Source organism: Bactrocera dorsalis, chromosome 3 (genome assembly GCF_023373825.1).
Source record: "Bactrocera dorsalis isolate Fly_Bdor chromosome 3, ASM2337382v1, whole genome shotgun sequence".
In the NCBI taxonomy this organism is placed as follows: domain Eukaryota; kingdom Metazoa; phylum Arthropoda; class Insecta; order Diptera; family Tephritidae; genus Bactrocera; species Bactrocera dorsalis.
The window spans coordinates 81632155-81653858 of NC_064305.1; the positions used below are offsets into that span (position 1 = coordinate 81632155).

Sequence of the window (21704 nt, forward strand, 5' to 3'; positions counted from 1 at the left end):
AATAGTATTTATTCTTTCAGAGTTTTCAGGCTAATATACAAAGTTAGTTACAAAATGTATTACAAATATTTTAATAAATTTAACCTCAAAATTTATTCATTTATTGGCATTATTAATGCAAAGAAAATTTCAAAAAAATTTCATTTACCTAACCTTTCACATTTGCATTTCAACTCACAACTGAGCACATTTTGACTTCTCGACTGTACTTTAAGTGTGTAAATAGCACAAGAAACTTAACTGATTAGCTTAGTTGGTCGGTGGTAGTGGTCAGACTGACATAACCGAGAAGTAGAAAGCAAAATCAACCTTAAATCCCTTTAAGCATTGGCCACATGCACACATACACGCACCCATGCATATAAATATTTTTTATGGGCTTAGACTGCTGCTTACTGATTTAGTTAAATCTCTTTACCTAACCAGGAAGTATCTTTAGTATATATGTAAATATGTATGTGAGCAAATAAATACCAGCAGCAAGAAAAATGACATGTGTGCAGTTATGTAGCTAACTAAGCAAAGTAACCGCATAACAAGATTATAGACATGACAAAGACAATTCAGATAATGCGAAAGCATAAAATTGAGATTTAACTGAATGTAGAGGCAATATATAGTACATATAGAGGCATATAGATATAGGAGTATAGTTGCATATATGTGTATATTCCTTGTATTCTTTTATGCAACAGAATTGTGCATTTAAATATATTTGTTTGTGTGGCTTAAGCTTAACAGAATTTCTTAAAATATTTGGTTTTAGACAGTTAAAATCGAAAAGATGAGTTTTATTAAATGGAATCAAGCAAATATTTGAGTTGATAGCTTAAAGGAAATACTAATAAAATACTTTTGTATACATTTCTAATCCATAAATATATATGAAGTGATATTAGGCAATTTGAAAACGCAGCGGGTAAAAAATAAAGACAAAAGCACGGCAGATATGCATAAATAATAAATATGTATCAAACCTTAAAGGTCAAAAAATTAAAAAAAAAAATTAAAAACAAAACTCACTGCTGTATAATCACACACCACAATATGGTTAATTCCTTAGCCGGCAAAAACAATAACAATGCTATTAAGCAAATAAATGCACTTTTAGCTAAAATCGAAAAAGTCCACATTTTGACTTTGGCAGCTATGGGTTGGCGATGTCGACAAAAAGGATTAAGTGCAGCAATGTCAATCGTTGCTCAACGGCTTTCAAATACACACACACACATACTTAGATATAAGCGAGTCCTAATGTGAATGCAAGCATGTTAAAGATTTGAGATTCCAAACCACATAAACACACATTTCTATACATCAGATTTTGAAATGCCATCGACAGTCTGAAATGCACTCGAAATGTCAAAGATTAAGTTGGCATTGATTTCTATTATTATTTTTTTATTGTATTTTTGCATACTGCATGTTTTGCGGTGACTTTGGGTTTTGCCGCTAAATAAGGAATTTGTGTAGAACTTCAGCAAATTGACGATTTTTAAGGTTTATCACAAATGAAATAAGTCAGTAGAGCATTTGAATGTGTAGAGCATTTCAATAAGTAAGCAACCCCTACCTAGCGAGTCAGCACAGTGGGTCATTTATAGGGAAAACGAAAAAAAGTTTAAACGGGAGGGATGCAAGAGAAAAAATTGAGTTTAAACAAGTAAACGTTGCTCATTATATTCGCTTCAAAAAAATTGGAAAATAAATACAATAAAATCTAGAATAAACATTAACTTCGTTTGCACTACCAACTAGGTTGAAGCTAGCTTACCTCCACAAATAAAAAGTTTCCATACAACAGTTTGATTTTGATCGGTCAATTTGTATGAAAGCTATATGCAATAGTGATCCGATTTTAAAACTTTATTTGTAGATTGTAGCGTTAGCTCAAACATTGTTACTTGGTTATACATTTCGTGAAGATGTCTTGTCAAACAAAAATATTTTCATACAAAAGTTCGAATTTGATCGTTCAGTTTGTATGGCAGCTATGCGCTATAATAGTCCAATCTCCAAAAGTTTTTTGTAGATTGTAACGCTCCGATGTGCCATATTCTATGCCAAATTTCGAGAAGATATGTCGGCAAATAAAAAAGTTTTCCATACAAAAACTTGTTTTTGATCGTTTAGTTTACTTGAAAACTATAAGATATAGTGGTCCGATAGCAACGGTTCCAACAAATGAGTAACTGCTTGACGAAAAAATTACGTCTGAACATTTTCAATTTGATATCTCACAAACTTAGGGACAAATTCGCGCTATCCACAAAACACTGTGCGACCATTTCCCAAACAGCTTCACAGAGAAATATGTACGCTTACTATATTTGCCATTCACTTTAACACATTTGCAATGAACAAAAGCCAACAACAATAAACGAATGAATGACTGATTGGCTGACTGACTGTATAACTGACTTCGCAGGCTCGGCGGCGCTGGCTGCGTGAACGCTTGCAACTGAGTAACTGGATAAAGCTTTGAATGAATAAAGCAACTAATGTGCGTCTGAATATGATGGATGAATGGAGCGAGCGGCAGCGGGGTAAAGCGTTAGCAATGAATACTCGAATTTCGATAGAGAGAGTACGTGTGTGTGTGTGCGCAAGTCAAGTAGCATTGAAATCCTTCAGTTACACTTAAGCGGTGACTGCAGTAAAGCAGCAAAATGACGACAAAATCAAAAGCAGAGTAAAGAAGCTACTACTAAGATTCGCATACATGACGTACTGAAACGCTGCGTTGCGCGCTTTGCTTTGGAAAACGCTTCAGATATTCAAAAGCCGGATTAAAGGTTACACAAATGCGCTGCTTCACTGATTTACTGTGTACTTAAGCGGCGCGCACACATGCATACATGCGCTCGCCGTGTTGTATGAATAGAGGCGCACAGCCGAACGTGTACACCCCGTATATAGGTATGCATGTATATTTGTTCATAAGTGGTAGTGTGTGTGTGAGTCCTTTAAGCTGAGTGTTTTTCGACGACCTCCTTGATTAATACCACTTCAAAATGTGTGCACTTGAATGTGAATTTCATTCCATTGTGCAGGCGCACTTATGTATGCGTGTGCTTGTGTGAAAAAGATCGAAAGTGTTGAGAAATGCACAAAAGTCGTTCCCTCATATTTATCCATATGCAGTGAGTTGTTAAACCATTTGTGTTTGTATGCTTTTAGCGTTTGATTTTTTTCACTGTTTATTTTGAGGGTTAAAAAGCTAAGCGTTCATGCGCTTCGTTGAGTGATTTCGAAAATTTTACGCTTAACTGCATTTTGTAGCGCTCTTAATCCCTTTTTGGTAGTTATACGCAAATTTGCAGTAATGCGCTTGTATGTGTATGTATATGTAATTGTGTGTATCCATACTTCTTATTTTGACAACTTGTGTTTGTTCATTACCAGTAAACTAACGACTTTCGGAAGGTAACATGAGAAAAAAAAACAATTATGAGAAAGGATCTACTAATGATTTATGACATTATTTTAATCATTACCACAAAATACAATTTCATTTTTTAAGTTGCCATTTCACTTAAATTAATCAGCGAGACGCACTGAGTTGCCTTAGTTAAGATCGTCTGCATGGAAATACCAAAATAATTGATTATTTTTTGAGATATCGATATGGTATTTTTCTCACATCTTTTTCTCTTCAATATGCTACTTATTTGTTGAAACCTCTGAAATCGGAGCACTACAAGATATACTAGTTGCCTTAAAAACTGATCCCTCCAAATCAAGTTCCTGATTGGAAAACTCTTTTATTTGACAAGCTATCTACACGAAATTTAGCATGAATCATTGGCTAAGACAATGCTATTATCTCTGTAGAATTTGTTCAGTTTGGACTATTATAGCCTATAGCTGCCATAAAAATTGATCCACCAAATTCAGATGCTTCTATGGGAAAACTTATTATTTGATGGTATATCTATACGAAATTTGACAAGGACTAATTTCCAATACATTGGTACAATCTCCGTAAAAATTGTTCTGATCGGACTAGTATAGCATATAGCTGCCATACAAACTGAACCATTTAAATTAAAATAAGGAGTTTTTTTGGCTCTTTTCATTATAATTATGTATTATAGTTTTTGTGTAGCCAATATTAATGTTTTCTTTTGTTTTTCTTTATTATTGAAGACAAGATCTTTGAAGAAATTCTGGAATCAGAAAGAAATATGTTAATGAAAAATAATAATTTCAAAATCTTATTTTTTTTTCAATATTAAAAAAAAAAATATATTTTTAAGAGATCATTTCCAAACCGAAAAAAAATCAGAAATTAAAAAAAAAGTTAGAAACTATAATATTCTAATTTCCGAAAAAAGTTGTTATTATATTTCAATTTTTTTTTCAATATCAATTATTATTTTTTAATTTATGATTTTTTTTTCGGATTGAAAATGATCCCTTAAAAACTAAATAATAAAAAAAAATTTATATTGAAAAATTTAATATTGAAAAAAAAAATTATTATTTAAAGGAACATTTTCAACCTGAAAAAAAAACATCATAAATTGAAATATAATAATTTCACAATTTTTGTTTTAATTTCCGAAAAAAAATATTTTTTCATTCATTTATTGTCTTTAATTTTTATTTTAATTACTGGGGTTATCAGCTATGAGACTTTACTTATTACATACACAAAACATACTTTTGAAATCTTGAATTTATGTTATAACTTTAAAGCAATTTTGACATAAAATCACCGCAACTGCGACAACGATTAGATGCTTCCCCAAATCCGACTCTGAACACTGCCACTATTAAAGATATACGATTCCACTAAGTTACGAATTGAGCCTCTGAGCACTAATAAACGAATTAAGAGTATAATTTTTGCTCAACATAACGCTTCGGCTCCTCACAGCAGAACTCGAAGCGTGCTTCAGTTCCGCAAAGTCTTATGGCAGCATCGCCAGGCAACAAAGTGCAGCACTTAAACAAAAGAACACAGCCTGGTGGTCTGCGTTAATGTCATTGCAAACTTTCACTCAACAACGGAACACATACCAATACTTAACGTAAACACACACACACACGCACATGCAGATATTTATATTTGTATTGCGGCCTTAAATGCCGCGGCTGCATTGATTAATATAATCCGCACGGAGACGTTCCTGCCTGACTGCCTGCTTGCCAGCTTGGTTGCGCCCGCTTTGTTCTCGACGCTGCTCATCGCCGATTTAATGCCGCAGCAGCACAACTGATTGGTTGCAAAGTTTTACTGATTTCCTTACGATTTCAAGCAGTTTTCTCATATCACTTCTTCCGGCGCGCCGTTGCGCTGTGTCGAACAACTTCGAAGAAAAGAATTGTCAGGCATACATCACCCTCTATCCACCGAACAACCAACGTCAGTGAGGCGAAGCTTTTACCAGCTACTCAGCCGTTGGTTAAATACAAGTTAATGATGCTTATGGATATTTCGTTGTTGTGATTTTATTTTCACTTACAGCCATATAAATATCCACCCAACAACGCTTGCCTTCCCTTCCCTCCGCTCTTCACCTCAACCGACGTTAAATACCATACTTATGTATATTGGCATATCTTTGCATTCGCATTTGCACAGAAAATCGTTCACCCTCTTCTGATCATCGGATAGCTTTGCCTTGGCGTGCACCTAAGCTCCCGGTAGCTGCGGCTATGCCCTTCATACCATGTTCACCGCACCGTCACATTTCTTTTAATCGATCCGAACGTCTTTGTGCGCCTTAATCCGCTACCAATGAACTGCGAATTGTAAACTGTGTATTGTGCAACGCTGAACTCTGGGCTCGGGCTCTAAATTCATTTGAATATGCGCGACACACCGCGGCGTAAGGCGTAAGGAGCAGCAAAGCCAATAGTACAACAACAACTGCAACAACGCACGGCTGAGTAGTCGCTGCAAAATCAGTAGCAGTCGCAATAGTGGCAACATTAACAATAACAACAGCAACAACAACAAGCAGCACGTGGTTTGAGAATGATGGCGCGCAGGATTTCGCATTTGGGCTTTTGATGGGGATGAAATTTGATCCAAGCGCACAAAGACGCGGGCAGGCAGACGGTGGCATCGCTGGTGATGAGCTGCCAGCAAGTATTTGCATAAAGCATAACCTTTATTATGGGCTGTTGCAGCTCTATTCATTGAGTCGCTGCTTGAGCGGCGACAGTTCAACCAGCCGCAGGGGCAGCAACAGCGCCAGCGAACGGCTCGAAGTATCGCGTAGCTTTGCTTATGATTATGATTATATATCTATATGTGTGTGTGGCTGTATGTTGGCGATATGAAGGAGCTTAATTTTTAAGTAAGGATTTGCTGTTGGAATTATAATTTGCTGTTGTTGTCGTTGCTGCTGCGCTTATTTGTGAATCTTATAGTTGATGTGTTTTATTTTTCGCTGCTTTGCATGTCGGGAGATTAAGCAAATTTTTTAAGAGATTTCAAGTTTCACAATACAAAACAACACACACACACACATTCATGAGACCAATACAGCGCCTAGTTGTGAGTAAGCGTGCTTTGTGTAGCGCTCATTTAGCACGAGTGCAGATTTACCTCTTCTCCTTGTGAGTCGTGATAATAAAATAAGCACCCAAAGAGATAAGATGGTGGTGGTTAAGTTGGCGGCTTAACGGTTGAACAGACGCGCTTATGCAGGTATGCATGCCACTTATATGTGCATGTGTATGTATGCAAAAAATGCAAATACATAGTTAAAAGTATTCGATTTCAAAGCACAATTGCTGTGCGCCCATCTATATTCATATGTATGCAGAAATTAACAGGAAAGGGCGCTTTTAATTCGAATTAAGGCAGCAGAGTTTGTTTTCCTCTTCATAATTATGGTTGGTATGCTTAGAAGGCCAGTGGAAATCTTGCCTCAAGCACTGTATGGTAGCATTTGTTTTGAAAAGCATTTTAATCCGGCTTTTAAATTAAACTATATGGTTAATAAGATAAATTATTTTGAAGGAATATATAATTTTAAACTTTTATTTTTATAATGAGCTACTGAGATCATAAAATTTTATTGGAAAGAAAAAATATACTTAAAAAAAATATTTAGTTATTTATTTCTCATACCATTTTCCTGAAAGAAACAATCTGACTTCTGGAGGGAGGTTCAAGTTTTCAACTGGCCGATCAACAGCAGCAGTGAGTCTTTATGATAGAAGTATATATATATATAGGCTTCATAATATTTTTTTTTATTCCGATACTGGGATTAAAAATTTAAAACACAAAATTTGAAAATTGAAATTTTAAACCCAAAATCAGAACTAAAAAGTTTAAAATCAAAAATTGAAAAATAAAATTTTAATCCTAAATCATAACCATTGGGAAGTGTAAGTTTTTCGACCACTTCCCAAGAGCATTAAACATAGAAAACGGCATTAAAAATTTTTTTTTTAATTTTTGACTCAAAATTAATATTCTTAATTTATTTTTTGATCCAGTATTCCAAGTTTTCCAAAGTTTTAAAACAAAAACTAATGGTAATCCCAAATACTGCCATTTCAGGAGGAAAAAAAGTAATTCGGTATTTAGGATTAGAAATTTATTTATATATTTTTATTATTATAATATTTTTTTAAAATTAATATGTAACATCTTTTCGCCTAACTGTTGTTTGTATCATCAAAACTAATCGAGTTAGATTAGGAGTCCGATGTCGCCCATTCACAAACTCGTCCTCACTTTTTCTTTTTTTCTGAAGTTTTATTAAAGTCTTCGCTAGCACAGAGAGTCGGACGAAATCCAAGTGACTGTTAATCGCACCAGTGCCACGCCCACAAAATACTATTCAACGAAAACCTATAAAGGTGCCTTAACTAAGCACTAAATTAAGATATATATGTAGATAGTCATTTTTAAAAGGCACTACTCTCGTTTAGATGAAATAACATGTCTTGGGACTTGGTCGACCGATTTAAAATTCGGTATATGGCATTTTTCTGACATTCTTATGTTACGAAGAGAAAAAGTGATCGAAATCGAAATTTCATTTGATTATTTCACATTCCAGTGGATACTTAAAATGTGGACCCCAAGATCTGTAGTTGACGGCTATGTATGAAATATATAATTGAAATTCAGTGACAATATCTTCCAATAGCCTGTGTTCCATAAATGGGTTGAATAGATTCTATATAGTACTTTCCTTGGCCCCCATTTAGCTAATTTAAAGATTTTCAAACTTCCGGGTTACAATATGCCACATATATCGGCCATTATGTGAGCTATCGTAATAAAATTGAGAGAGCTTGTTTTTCTAAAAACGATGCTTTTTTGTGCTAAGAGTGAATAAAATTGGTTGAAAACATGCACTACACCTCATATAATTAACAAACCTTATGGACCTGAGGATTACCCCGACTTTCTTGTACGTTGGAAGAGTATGAAATGTTCGATTACAACCGAAATTAGCCCTTCCTTACTTGTTCGTTTTATTGTAACCAACTTGGTAGCGTTAATAAATCCGTAGTAAAAATCTAATGCAACTAATGCGCGTCGCACTAACATAAGAGAATCCCAGTAGAAGTCGGGCATTAGTGCTTACCCCCGCTGTCTCTGTCTACGCACTTAAATTAGCGCTTTTTTCCTATAAACACACATACATATGTATGTATATGCTTAAACAGCGCGCTTACGCTAATGCCGACGCCAATTAAAAATGGAAACCTGAATAGACAAGAATAAGCTACCGCAAAAGTAACAGCGGTGAGAGCAATAAGCGGAGATAATTTGATAAATACATGTGTGTGCGCATATGCATGTGTGTGTAGCAAGCACAAAAAGAACAAAAAAAAACATTGTAAAACTGTTAAATCCGCAACTAAACTAAAAATCTCAAACATTTATCCGCGTGATAATGTGCCACATTGGCTAATTGCTATGCCACATTAAGCTGTAGCCACAAGCGCTGCGCGACAGCTGGATAGACAGACAAACAACAAGAACAGGCCCGGATTGCTAACTAAATGACTGAATAGCCAGTCAAATGATGGTGACACTGTTATATTAAGGCATATTCGCAAACAAACAAACAAACAGACCAACAGAGCCAGTGGGAGGGAAGACAATCTTCAGCCGGCATTTCAGTGGTTGGTTGAGAATGTTGGCAGCGTAAATATAGCAAAATACGCGGGTTGGTTAAGAATTAATAAGATTTCGGGAAATGTTTGCAAAATTCACGATTATTGTCATTTAAAAAAGTTTTCCATAAAAAACTTCATTTTGGTCGGACAGTTTATATGGCAGGTATGCGATATACTGGTCCGATTTGAATAAAATGTTTGGAGATTGTAGTGCTGCTTTGGATAATAATCTATGCCAATTTTCGGTAGGATACATTTTCACATAAAAAATTTTTCCATACAAAAACTTGATTTTGATCGGACAGTTTATATGGCAGGTATGCGATATAGTGATCTGATATGGTCGATTCCGACAAATAAGCTATTTCTTAGAAAAAAAAGAGATTTTGAGCAAAATTTCAGATCGAAATCACTAAAACTGAGAGACAATTTCCTCTGTATGGGCATGGCTAGATCGACCCAGATCATGACGCTGTTCCTTTATTTATAAACTTTTTAGAAACGCCAACGTTTGCTTCTGGGTAGCAATCGTAATATACTCCATTCTGGAAGAAAATATAATCTCTGCCTTCATAATCCCACAACCTCTGCTGTAATATAGAAACCTCTACAGCGACCCTAGAACAACTATATAAGCCCAAAAAATATTTTTCCATCACCAGCGCACAGTTTTTAGGATTTGTACGCATATGCAAGCAGTGCTTTTGATTTTGATTTTTATCTGGACTGCATAACATTTTTTGTTCACTTTTGATACTTTTCCTCTTCACTTCGGCTGACTTTCGCTTCGCTTCAATGACTTTGACGTCAACGGCAAAAACGACAACATGTGCGGGATTCAATTTAAAAGGATTAACTGCTAATTTTTTGTGATACCACTGAGTGCCAAACAGTCAGCAGAGCGTTAGCTTAGCTCATACATAGTATAACAACAATAGTAAAACGTGGAAGCGCAGCAAGTAGCAGCCGAGCAAGTGTTGTGCTTTTTGCTAGCGGTTTCGCATATTTGTTTTTGTAATTTGTGTGAATATGTTAGACTTTGGTGTTTGTGGTTTATGTCTTCACACTTTGGCATAAGATGAGCTGTTTAAGAACCAACAAGTGGATCAAGCTGTAACATTACTTAAAAATAGATATACATATAAGAAACAGCGCTCGTCCAGAAAAAATTCAAAGTTAATTAAGTTTGTTCGTAAACTTAATGATTAGTGATGTACAGGAAATATTTTTTTCCAGATTTTTTTTCCAATTAATGGTAATATTTTTTCCAGTCAAAAATTTTGTTATTCTAAAAAAAAAATTCAATGTACCTTATACAGATTTCTATCGCTTTTATAATAACTTTTTCATCTCGATGTAATGAAAAAGAATGTATGTACGCGTGTATATACATAAATGAAGTACTGTTGTTTCCTTAAATCCATATTTTTCCACCATAAATCAAGGCGTTAAAAATCAATTGTTCAAAGAGCACTACTCTCATAGCACATATCAGTCTTAAGTCACTGCCACTATGGACAAATAACGGACAGAAAAATATGGCAAACACACTTGCAACACAATAAATACACATATATGTACATGTGTGTGGCAAATATTGCAGCTCTTAGCCATGCTGGCACTAGGAAAACCACATTTATCCTTGCGGATTTGCGCTAATACACTCATTCGTCTCTTAACCCTGTCGCTAACGAAGCTTACGCTAGCTGCTCCCTGCAATATGTCATTTGTGCAAGAACACGCACACGCACACATTAACACATATACATTTTTTTCTGTCTATTTGTTGTGACAACACATATTCCTGCGAGTATTGTTACTTAGTTATTTGTTATTTGCTTATTTAACAGCGCATAGTCTAGTATTTGCTTGGATTTGAGTGTCTGTCTGTGTGTGTGTGTGTGCCCTTTTACCTAATACACCCACTTTCTCCTGTCTGCGTGGACTAAGCTAAGCGCTGCTGTGTGTCACTTACTTACTTACTTGCAACTGGATGTGTGTATGTAAGTGTGTTTCTCGGTCTTTCTATTAGTCTGTCGTTTTTGTTGTGTTTGTACTTGTAGTTGCATTTCGCATGCCAGATTTGCGATTTTTTTGCGCCTTATTTACTGCTGCTACTTCGGTTGTTTACATTTTTTATTTGCCTTTACTTGTCGTGTTTGAATCCCCAACACCCGTTTTGTTGCAGCAACATTGGAATTAACACCAACGCCGGCAGTGGCAGCAACAGTACATGCACACACAAGCAATAATAACAACAACAGCAATATCGTCAAGTATAAATCTAGTGAACTTCACAAGGATTAGCCAGCATGAAAGCATCAGATTTGAAAGCTTTTCTCATCGTTGCTTTCCTTGCTGCTGCTGCTGCTGCTACTTCTGAGTTTATTTAAGCCCTGCATGCTACAGTATTGTATTGTTTGCTCTGCTGTGCTGTGCTATGCTAAAGTTTTCGCCGATGTTTGTTTTACTTGTTGTACTTGCATTTGATTTAGCCGGCATATTTACAGTGATTTTACTCTTGTTAGTCAGTTGTTGCTCGTGCAGTCGAAATTTCTCCAGTTCGTGTCGGCGTTATTTTTCTTGTTTTTATTTTTTGTGTGTGCAAAGAAACATATGTTTATAAGCTGTTTTGTACATTTGAGATACATTGCCTGACAGCTGATGTGGAAAATTTGCAACTGACTTCAGTCAGTCAGCCTGCGACATGAGTTCAAACGTCATGTTTGGCAAAAGATCCAAAAATGAGATTTAAAAAATTGCGAGGATCGCGCCATGAAGATTCTGTAGATCAGTGCGCTTATTTTTCAGAATAAAAAAATAATAATTATATACTTATGTATGTTCATATATTGTATGGTATGTGCCATGTTTTATCAAATTCTAATTTTTTTTCAATAAAATTTGTATAAGAAAGACGCTTTTTAATGGAAAGAGTTTTGTATATTGTCCACATATTTAAATGTGTAGATAAAAAGACAGCTAAAAACATTTTTCTTAGATTTTTTTGGAAAATTTAGGAACACGTCTATTGGGTTTTGTAATTATTGGGCTTTTGGCTATGTCAGGTGTGAAGTAAAAACATATCTATTTTAGTTTAGTGTCTTACTTCCGCCGGCAAATGGATGTACCAGTATTTTGTGCAAATATTGTTAGAATTATTTTTTAAAATTTTTTATTTTGCTCGGTATGTTATTTTATACCTTTAGCCTTTAAACTTCCCATTTTAACTTCGAAAAACTTCAAATTGTGTTTTTTTTTCAAAGTTTTTTCGGCAATACAGTAGAATTTCATAAACTACTACTATGCTTACTAGAAAAAAAAATGTTTTTTTAATTTTTATACCTCTCACGGGGAATATTAGTTTAACACGAAGCTTGTAACACCCAGAAAGAAACGTGACGAGCTGAGCCTATTTAGCCCATGACCGTCTTACTGTCTTTATATACACAAATTAGACGCTTAGCTTTTGAGATATCGATCTGAAATTTTGCACACTTTCTTTGCTCTCCTAATGGCTGACCATTTGCAGGAATCGCCAATATCAGACTGGTATAGCATATAGCTATCATACAAACTGAACTTTCAGAATCAATTTTTTGTGCGGAAAATTTTTTTAAGTGAAAGGATATCTTCACTAAATTTGGAAAACTTTTGGCCAAGGCAAGGCTACAATCTCAAAGTAAATTTTTGAAATCGGATCACTATGTCATATATGTACATAACTGCCATACTAATTTAATGGAAAACCTTTACATTGGTTAAGGGTATTATAGCTTCGAAGCGCCCAAAATTAATGGGTTTAATATTTTTTTAATTTTTTTTAATTTTATTTAATTTTTTTTTTATTTTTTCGACTGAGTGCTTTTTTCTTAAATACAGATGCTCTTATATTTTCGAAAATATATAAAATGAAAGGGTAAAGCTCTAGAGGCCAAGAAAATTATTTTTTCTTACACATTTCACAAAATTATAACAACAATATGGAACTAGAAAATACAATGCTTTTAACGTCTCTCTCAACAAAAATAAGAACTGCAGAAATTTGATAAATTTTTTTAGTAACAAACACAAATTATATACATACATACATATGTATAATTATTTAAAAAAAAATTAGGCAGCTTATCAATTTCACAAGTGGCACATTCAACAACTCAAATCACGGCATTAATCAGCAATCATTCACACAATTTGGCTTTTTTCGCTTCTTTTTCATTGCCAATTAATTCGCATAATTTTCTAGATATTAAGCATTTTATAGCTTATTATAAAAATTCGTCAAATATTTCAGCGTATTGTTTTTTTTTCTTATTTATTACTTTATGCTCTGCTACACGCACACACACGAACAACACACCATTAACACACAAAATTAGACAGATCGTTGGATATCGCAGTAGCACAGCAAAACACTTAATCCGATCGGCGAAAAAAATTTTGTCGGAACACACGAAAATCACAACAAAGCAAATTTGAGTCAAATAGCATTGATAAAAAATTCAACTGAATAGAAAAAGCTATCAAAAAAGCGGTAAGAAAGAAATGCGCTCACCAACCTTCTTCCAGCATGTCGCACACGTAACTGACGCACCGCATGAGCGCCAACACCAACGACAGTCCACAAATGCACACGCATAGCCAACAGCCAACAAAACAACCACCATTGCCAAGGTATATACACTTACACACACACATACCAACAAGCATATCCACCATAGCAGTCAGTCAAATCTCAACGCCAACAGCGCCAGCCAGCCATCGCTGCTCTCCAAGCGCTAAACAGACGCCACATCACACCAACACACACCAATACCAGCATAAACAAAATAATCTTTGATAAACAGTGTGGCGCGCAACATGTGGCAGCAGCCGAGTCCAACCAACCCAGCGAGAGAGCGTGAGTGTGTGGGCCCTCCCCCCAAAGCAAATACAATACTTGTATGTGAGTGAGCAGGTGTGAATATGTGTGTGTGTGTTGTTTGTGTGGGAGCGAGAGCTTGTCCCCAAACACGTATATGGCCGTTGCTCAACGGCATTGCGCTCTCAGCTCACTTTCCTATGCGTGTATTACAGCGCTCTCCAACGCTCGCTGCATTCATACACAAACAAACAGACACACACACGATGCGTTTGTACGTGCTCCCGTTCGTTTGTTCGTTCATTCGTCTGGTTTATCGTGCCATATCAGAGGGGATTATGCGAAATGAATGGAATTAAGGATTAATTTCGAAGGGATGTCATTTAGACGGGATAATTCTGTTTTGTATTTTATGCTCGAGTGATTCACGGCATTTAAGCGCTTGGATGTGGTGGACGGATAAAATTTGTGCGTATGTGTTGGCACGTATTTATGGCGCACAGCAGATACAGTAAACATTATTTGTATGTGTGTATGTATGCACAACGCTGTGCCGGTTATGCGTGCGTAGTATTTATAAAAAGCAAAGCAAAAACGAAATTAATCCGAGAGGAAATACACTTTCGATACTGTGGCACGGTGTGGCAAATAGATAATAAATTAGGAAATAGCAGATTAAGCATTTTTTATTGAATTGGGATCTCAAAAATAAATAATAAATAAAACTCTCTTGTGACTTATGCTGGAGTAGAAAAGTAATCGTGAAATGTGTATTGATGGTCTGAAGGTAGTGAGTTTTTGAAGGCAGTTACCATCGCATGGTATAATGTGTCTTGTTATTGTACATTTATATTCAATATTAATTGATAAAAAATAATGCTAAGACTTAGGCTAAGTAACCAATGAAGAGCAGAAAAAGGAAATTAACAAGTCATCGCGCTTCTTTTTATCGAATCACATAAAGAAGACAGGAATAATTTGGAAGCTTAGGCTGTGAACCTCGTGGCGTAATGAGAAAAACTAACATTTATTTAACGATCCGATTGATAGTTTCGGAGATACAGCATTGAAAACTTATATGCTCGAGGCTCTCTAGGCTAAGTGCGCCGAACTGCGTTTTTGAAGTCGGTTGGCAAGATTTTCCGAGAACTACTCAACTTATCTTTATGAAAGTTTTTTTTTCCTTCGTCCAAGTCCTAATTTAAGGTTTTAACTAAAACACGTAATTCTTCATTATAGATGATTCTGCAAGGAGTTGTCCTACCATCTGTTTTTCAACGGTTCAACGGAATTTTGCAAACATTCAGAATTAATTTGCTAATAGAGTATGTTTGTAACAATAAATAAATTCTAATAAAATATTTAATTTTTTATATGGGAAAAAAATTGTTGAAAAGGCTGCTTTTTACTCGAGGAAACCCATGTAACCCCTTAAATGCGAAGCATATTGCCTCCGAAACAGCTAAATCGTTATTTTGGAACTGAAACATAATTTTCTCAGATATATTTTTCATGTAATGAAAGAACGTGATTTACGGCAAAAATTAAATTTGTCAAGTTATTTAACCAGATTTTGTCAAAAAGAATGATTTTATTGCATAAGCGCTATTTTTCAAAAAACGAAAATTTGGCTATTTCTTCGTACGTTGCCTATATATACATATTTGGAAAATAGTTCATTATTATTTTTTAATTGAGATAATTTTAACCAGATAAAACGGTCTCATCTCTTGAAATATTTTTGAGGAGGACCTTCAGGAGATCGTCTATGGGAAAATGGGAGCTCAATTAAAAAATAATTTCTGGGCATTAAATTTTATTAAATTCTTAAATTTGACGTATGTATGTAATAATATGGATCTTCAGAAAAAAATTCCGAAAGGCGAACTTTTTTCAGACACACAACTATGAATTATTGAATACTTAATATTATAATATTTTATTTTATTTTTTTAAATTATCTAACTAAGATAAATTCTCATCTTTCAATGAACAACCTTTTAAATAAACTTTGGTTTAAATTCAAATTTTTCTAAACTCTCTAATGAGTTCGAATCCGCTCTGAGCTCTGAAACAATAGACATAAAAAAAATAAAAGTCACTTAATGCCTACTTTATGTTCTTTAGTTTTGTCGCACAGTGTATATATAAAATTTATATTTTTATATTAATATACACAAATTAATATATATTTTCTATTATTATTATTTTTATTTTCATTCTATTTTTTATTAATTTTTGTTTGTTTCGCTGAAAATTTTTCAATCTCTATGCAAAAAATTCCCTTTGGGCTCTGCAATAACACGCACAGCAACACACTGTGCTACTTAATACCGTGCGATCCATAAAACGAAGAGTTAAATCCGAAATAATAATCCCTCACGAAATTAAATCCCACGCCCACATGAAAAATCGCAAGCAACATAAACAACAAACACAGCAGCAACAGAACAGCACAACAGAGCGCTGTACTGTTATTGTCACACTGTCATACCGTCACACAGTCATGCCGTTGGCCTATCAGACACAAAGCGACACGACACTGCCTAGCCGATGCCGTGTTGCCACTTTAGCAGGTTGAGTTTTGGTCGGCTCCCACTCGACTGCTGTTGCGTTATTTCAGCTACAATTCAACCTGACAGACGGCGCGCAGAAAAGTAGCGATGTCGGGTAACGAGCAGCGCTGCCGGTTTAAGGATTAACGCAGACACAACAACAACCGCAGCAACACAGCGTGCCGACACATACACACACACGCACACAATATTTTTTGGCGTCAATACAAAGCTGTGTGTGTGTGTGCATGGAAGCGGGGTGGAGCGGTGACAGCAGCGGAAGAGCTAAGCTGAATCGCGTTGAGCTGCTGCCCACCCAGCTGTGCAGCGCGTAGCGGCAGTAGTTGATATTGGTGTAGAGTTGGCTTTTGTAACGGCTGTAATGTCCAGTGCAGAAAATCGTTGGGATTAATGTGGAATCTGGCTTATTTCGAAAATATGCTGTCGCTCAGTTATAAAGCTGCTCGCCATTCCCCGCTCAGCGGCCGAGCTCAGACGAAAAAAATACCAACACACCGATCAGCAGAGCTACAAGTTTGGGTGCCAAAACAAAAAAAAAATAATAAACGAATAACCAACAACAAACAATTGGAACGGCATAAGCAGTCATTTGATCGGCGTCGAGGGCGGTAGGGGTCAGTTAAGAATAGTTAACAATAGAGAGTTCAATGGCATAGGCATTTCGATAGTGGGTGCCGCTTGGCTCGCAGCACCGATGCGCTTATCATTCTTGCTACACTAACACAACAGCTGCACAGCGCGTCCTGCTGTTGGTGATGAGTGCGCGACTAAAAGCCCACACAGTAATGTGTGGCGCAAATCTGGAGTGAGCGGCAAACAGCTGCTAGCGTTATCGCAAATCCACGCGCGTGCAATTGCGAAAAGCTTAATGCAAAGCTCATATGTGTGTGTGTGTGTGTGTGTTTGCGTAATCATATGTACTCACTACATATACGCAGGTATACAGCTGAAATTATGCGGGTTTGTATTTGGTCGTTTGTAGGAAAAAAGTCTGGGCAGCAGACAGCGTCAGCCTTACTCATTTCCATGCTAGTCTCAAAAGGCAATCCCCTCACACACACAGTGAAGGCGAGCGAACTGCGGATTAAAGACTCTATATTTATACACTGAAATGTGCACGTGTACGCAGCTTTGTCTGTGTATTTGCACTCATACACTTAAATAGCGCATCATTAAAGCGTCTAACGGACAAAGGGAATGCCATATGCGATTTGGGGCTAAGCAAAGCCGGCACTTCATTACATTTAGCCTCCCCCATATTTTGTTGGCGCTTCCTTTTATTTGTATTTGCTTTGGACTCTCGCCGGCTCTCATACTCTCTAGTTGCGTGTTCTGCTTTGGCTGGGCTGTTTCCTAAATTAATGCGCCAGGATAATCCGTCGATCAATAAAACGTTGCAGACAGAGGCGGTGTGTGCGCATAGTCGGAGAGGTATGTGCGAGGAGGTGATGGAACAAGTTTTTAAATGGTGTATGTATGTAGGAGGTATTTTGCTATTCTTTAAATAATCACTGTTTGCATTTCAGAAATTTATTTTCAATAAATGATAATGTGTAGGGTATATATTTTTTATATTTTCTTAATATTTCAAAATTTACATAAAATGAGAAAGAACTTCGGCTGTACCGGCTTTGATAGTGCCATTTCTTAGAACATGAAAGCTCATAGAAAGATGTTTAACTTGATTTTGTTTGGTTAGTTTATATGACAACTGTATGCTATAGTAATCCGATCTGAATAATATTTTCGGAGACAGTACCGTTGCTTTGGAAAATTCTCTATGCTAAATTTCATGAAGATATCTTGTCAAATAAAAAAGTTTTCCATACAATAACTGAATTTTGATTGGTCAGTTTGTATGACAGCTATATGGTATAGCAATACGATTTGAACAATCTGTTTGGATATAGTAGCTTTACTTTTAACAATAAACCATGTCAAATTTTGTGAAGATTTCTCGTCAAATAAAAATATTTTCTATACAAGAACTGGATCTTGACCGACCAGGTTGTATGACAGCTATATGCTATAGTGGTCCGATATCGGCACATTATTTTAATCTGTATTGTTAAAATATTCACTTCAGCTTTATTATTTTTAAACGGCGCAATTAATTTCATTTAAAACACTAACTGGCTGTCATATACATTTTGCCATTGTCGACGTCTAGCAGCACTCATACATACATACATATATCTCTAATGTAACGCATTCCCGCCATTATCTGTGCGTTTGTAACATACGCTTGGTTGCGCTTATAAACAGGGACAAACAACACCCTTTACATTATCCCCAACAACACTACCAACAACAATGGGTGGCAACAGTAACTGTGGCAAGACTGGCATACAAGTTTCCAACTCAAAGCCGGAAGCACCGGTAAAGGGGTTAGAGAATGAGGAAATGCTCTTCATTTGTGTCTGATGAGATTAGAGTTAAATCCAGATAAAGGGATAAAGGATTCAGCGTATTGCTGTTGCTAGCGCTGTAACCGTTGTTGCTGCAACAAACGGTGGTGGTTGTGTAGACGCAGCAACGAGCACTACATTCACAATGTGTGAGAGGACTGCAGCGCCGATGCGGCTGAGTGTCTTCGATTTTGGCGGCAAATCTAAACCACGCAGCAACGCAACGCAAACAAGCAGGCAACAAAGTGTGAGCTAAAACGGTATGTTGCTGGTTTTGTTGTGCACGTGCTCACTTCGGCTCTGCTAGAGCTTTCGTTGCCGGCAGATTTGTTGTGTAGCACCTTCTCATCCGTAAGTATATCTTCGCTGGCGTCACAGTAGCTGCTTGAGGGCTTTATACGCGCTTTCTTTTGTTGTTGCAAACAGTGGTTTACGACAATGCCGAGTGCTTATCGGCAACGTCCTTGTGAGATTTACACTGGCAGCGCAGCCACGACGGATAAGTGCTCGGTTATACCTATGTATAAATAGAAGTTTATGTAGGTAAGTATGTTGGGCGCTTCGTGCGGATTTGCGAAGTTTGAATCCTTTTGCGCCAGCAAGAAGGTTAAGCGTTTTATATTCCTTCGCATATTGTTTGCTCTGTGAGTGTGCGGTTATTGCTTGAGTGTATATTTTACTTGTATATATTATATTATGCGTGTTGTTGTTGTCGGATTTCTTAACGCTGCGTTCGCTGCGCCGAATGGGTGTTGCTTAGACACTTTTAATAAAGCTAGTGTTTGTTTGTTTGTTTCTTTCAAGGATTTGAAAGTTTTAAGCGAACACTTTGGCTTTTGGATTTTGCTGGAGACAAGTGAAGAGAAGTTGGAAGGAATAGCGCATTTAAGCGCGTGTAGGAAATTCAAGGGTTAAATTTTGTATGGCATATAAATAAATATTATTGGTAATATTGAATATAAATATTTTTTATCGATATGCATATTCTGTTAAATTCAAGCTTTTCAGAGTAATTATGGTTTTATCAAAAAAATATTAAAAATATTAATAAAAAATTCTGAAAATAAAAAAACTAATTAAAAAAACATAGAAAGCTCTCCGTTGAAAGCATGAAAATGGAGAGATTTGTAGAGAGAGTTAGTAGGACTAGGAGTTAGAAGATGTTGAAATATCTTCTATCGATTATCTAACCTATTTTGAAACAACTGCCTTTGGAGCACTTTTTTTTTAGAGAAAAATTGAATTACAAAATTGAAAGTTTTTCTTTAAAGCAACAATCCAATTTTTAAATTGAGCTTTAAAGTACAATTCTGCAATTTTATTCGGATAGTTACTTCAAAAACTTTTCAACAGCTAATAGCTCTTAAAGTTGATGGCACTGGCTTTGAATTTCGGTAGTAAATTTTAATAATTTCGGATCGTTTTTGGATCGTATGTCTTTTCATGATAAAATGGCAAATCTTATTGAAGAAAAATGCCAAAAAGCGGAAAAAAATTTGTGGTCGTTCGCTGACCCTATCGGTCTACTTTTGTAGTGCCCTTTTAAAAAACTCTTAATATCACATCTCGCTTTTCATGCGTTTTTACTGCAATCAAAATAACGCTCTTGGTTTAAATTTAATATATTTGAATATGTTTTTCCCCCTGAGCATTTTTTAATTTTGATGAATCTATTTACAACCATTTTAATACTTTGACAAATCTCTATATTGACATTTCAGTACAGAAATTAAATTTTTAATGCACTTTAATGCCGAAGGATGTTTAATATGAGCTTATATATGTATATATCGTGAATATATGTACCCAGTAGGAAATTTCTGTACTCACAAATAATTTTTTTTATACTTTTTTCTACTTAAATAAATTAAAGTTAAGCTTCATACAGGGTTATGAACTATTTAATTCCAATATTTTGGATTAAAAACTAAATTTTAAAATATCCAACCTTGGAACTATTTTTAAACTAAAAGTTGAAATTAAGAGTGATTAAAATGAAAGATTTATACATTTCTAATTTAACTAATATAATTAAAAGTAATTAAATATAAATAACACAAATACGAAAATATGTTAATTTTTTATTAGAAATAAGCTTTTCTTAACAAAAGATAACCAAAAGAAAGATAACCGAAAAATTTTTATAATTAATTAATTTTTTTAAATTATTATTTTTGAATTAATTAATTATTTTTTTTTAATTTTTATTTAAAAGCTTAAGATTAACGCAAAGACAAAACAATTTAAATTCCAACAAATTTTCTCCACATTTTTCAATTTTTATTTCTAAACTTATGATTTACACTTTTTAATATTTTTGAATTCGGTATTCAGGATTAAAAATTTAGTTTTTAATTTTTATTTCGATTGCCGGTATTAAACTTAATTTTTTTAATTCCATTTTCGTTATTGAATATTTTTTTCAATCCGGTATTTGATATTCGAATTTGGAAAATTATTTTAATTTAGATTTTCGGCATTAGAGAAGAAATACTTTAGTACGCATTTTAACTTAATTATTTTAAAGCATAATTTGCCCCACTCAGCGCGCTGATTATAAGTGATATCAAAATTTTCAAATGGCGTCACAATTCACCTCAACACTTTTACTGCTTGCTGCAAGCAAAACGATTTAGTGACATATGATTTTGTTTTTCAATGCTCCAACACCGACTTTTAGATATACAAATGCCATATAAACATTTGAGTTCCAATGGCCATTGTTGTTAGCTTGTATGCGTGGTTCAATGGCTT

At 35.3% G+C, this 21704-nt stretch overlaps 1 protein-coding gene across 4 annotated transcripts in view; it reads right to left on the minus strand.

The window, feature by feature from the left end:
- The window catches only part of LOC105230035 (uncharacterized), a 148604-nt gene that overhangs the window by 31282 nt on the left and 95618 nt on the right, over positions 1-21704 (minus strand). The window contains exon 1 of one of the 4 annotated variants that reach the window (XM_049450741.1): positions 13661-14679. The exons of 2 other annotated variants lie outside the window; for them this stretch is intronic. In XM_049450741.1, the coding sequence (XP_049306698.1) occupies positions 13661-13772 (112 nt within the window). In that variant the 5' untranslated portion in view covers positions 13773-14679. Of the gene's footprint in view, positions 1-13660; positions 14680-21704 lie in introns of those variants that run through there. One more of the 4 variants, XM_049450742.1, reaches the window with a different exon arrangement.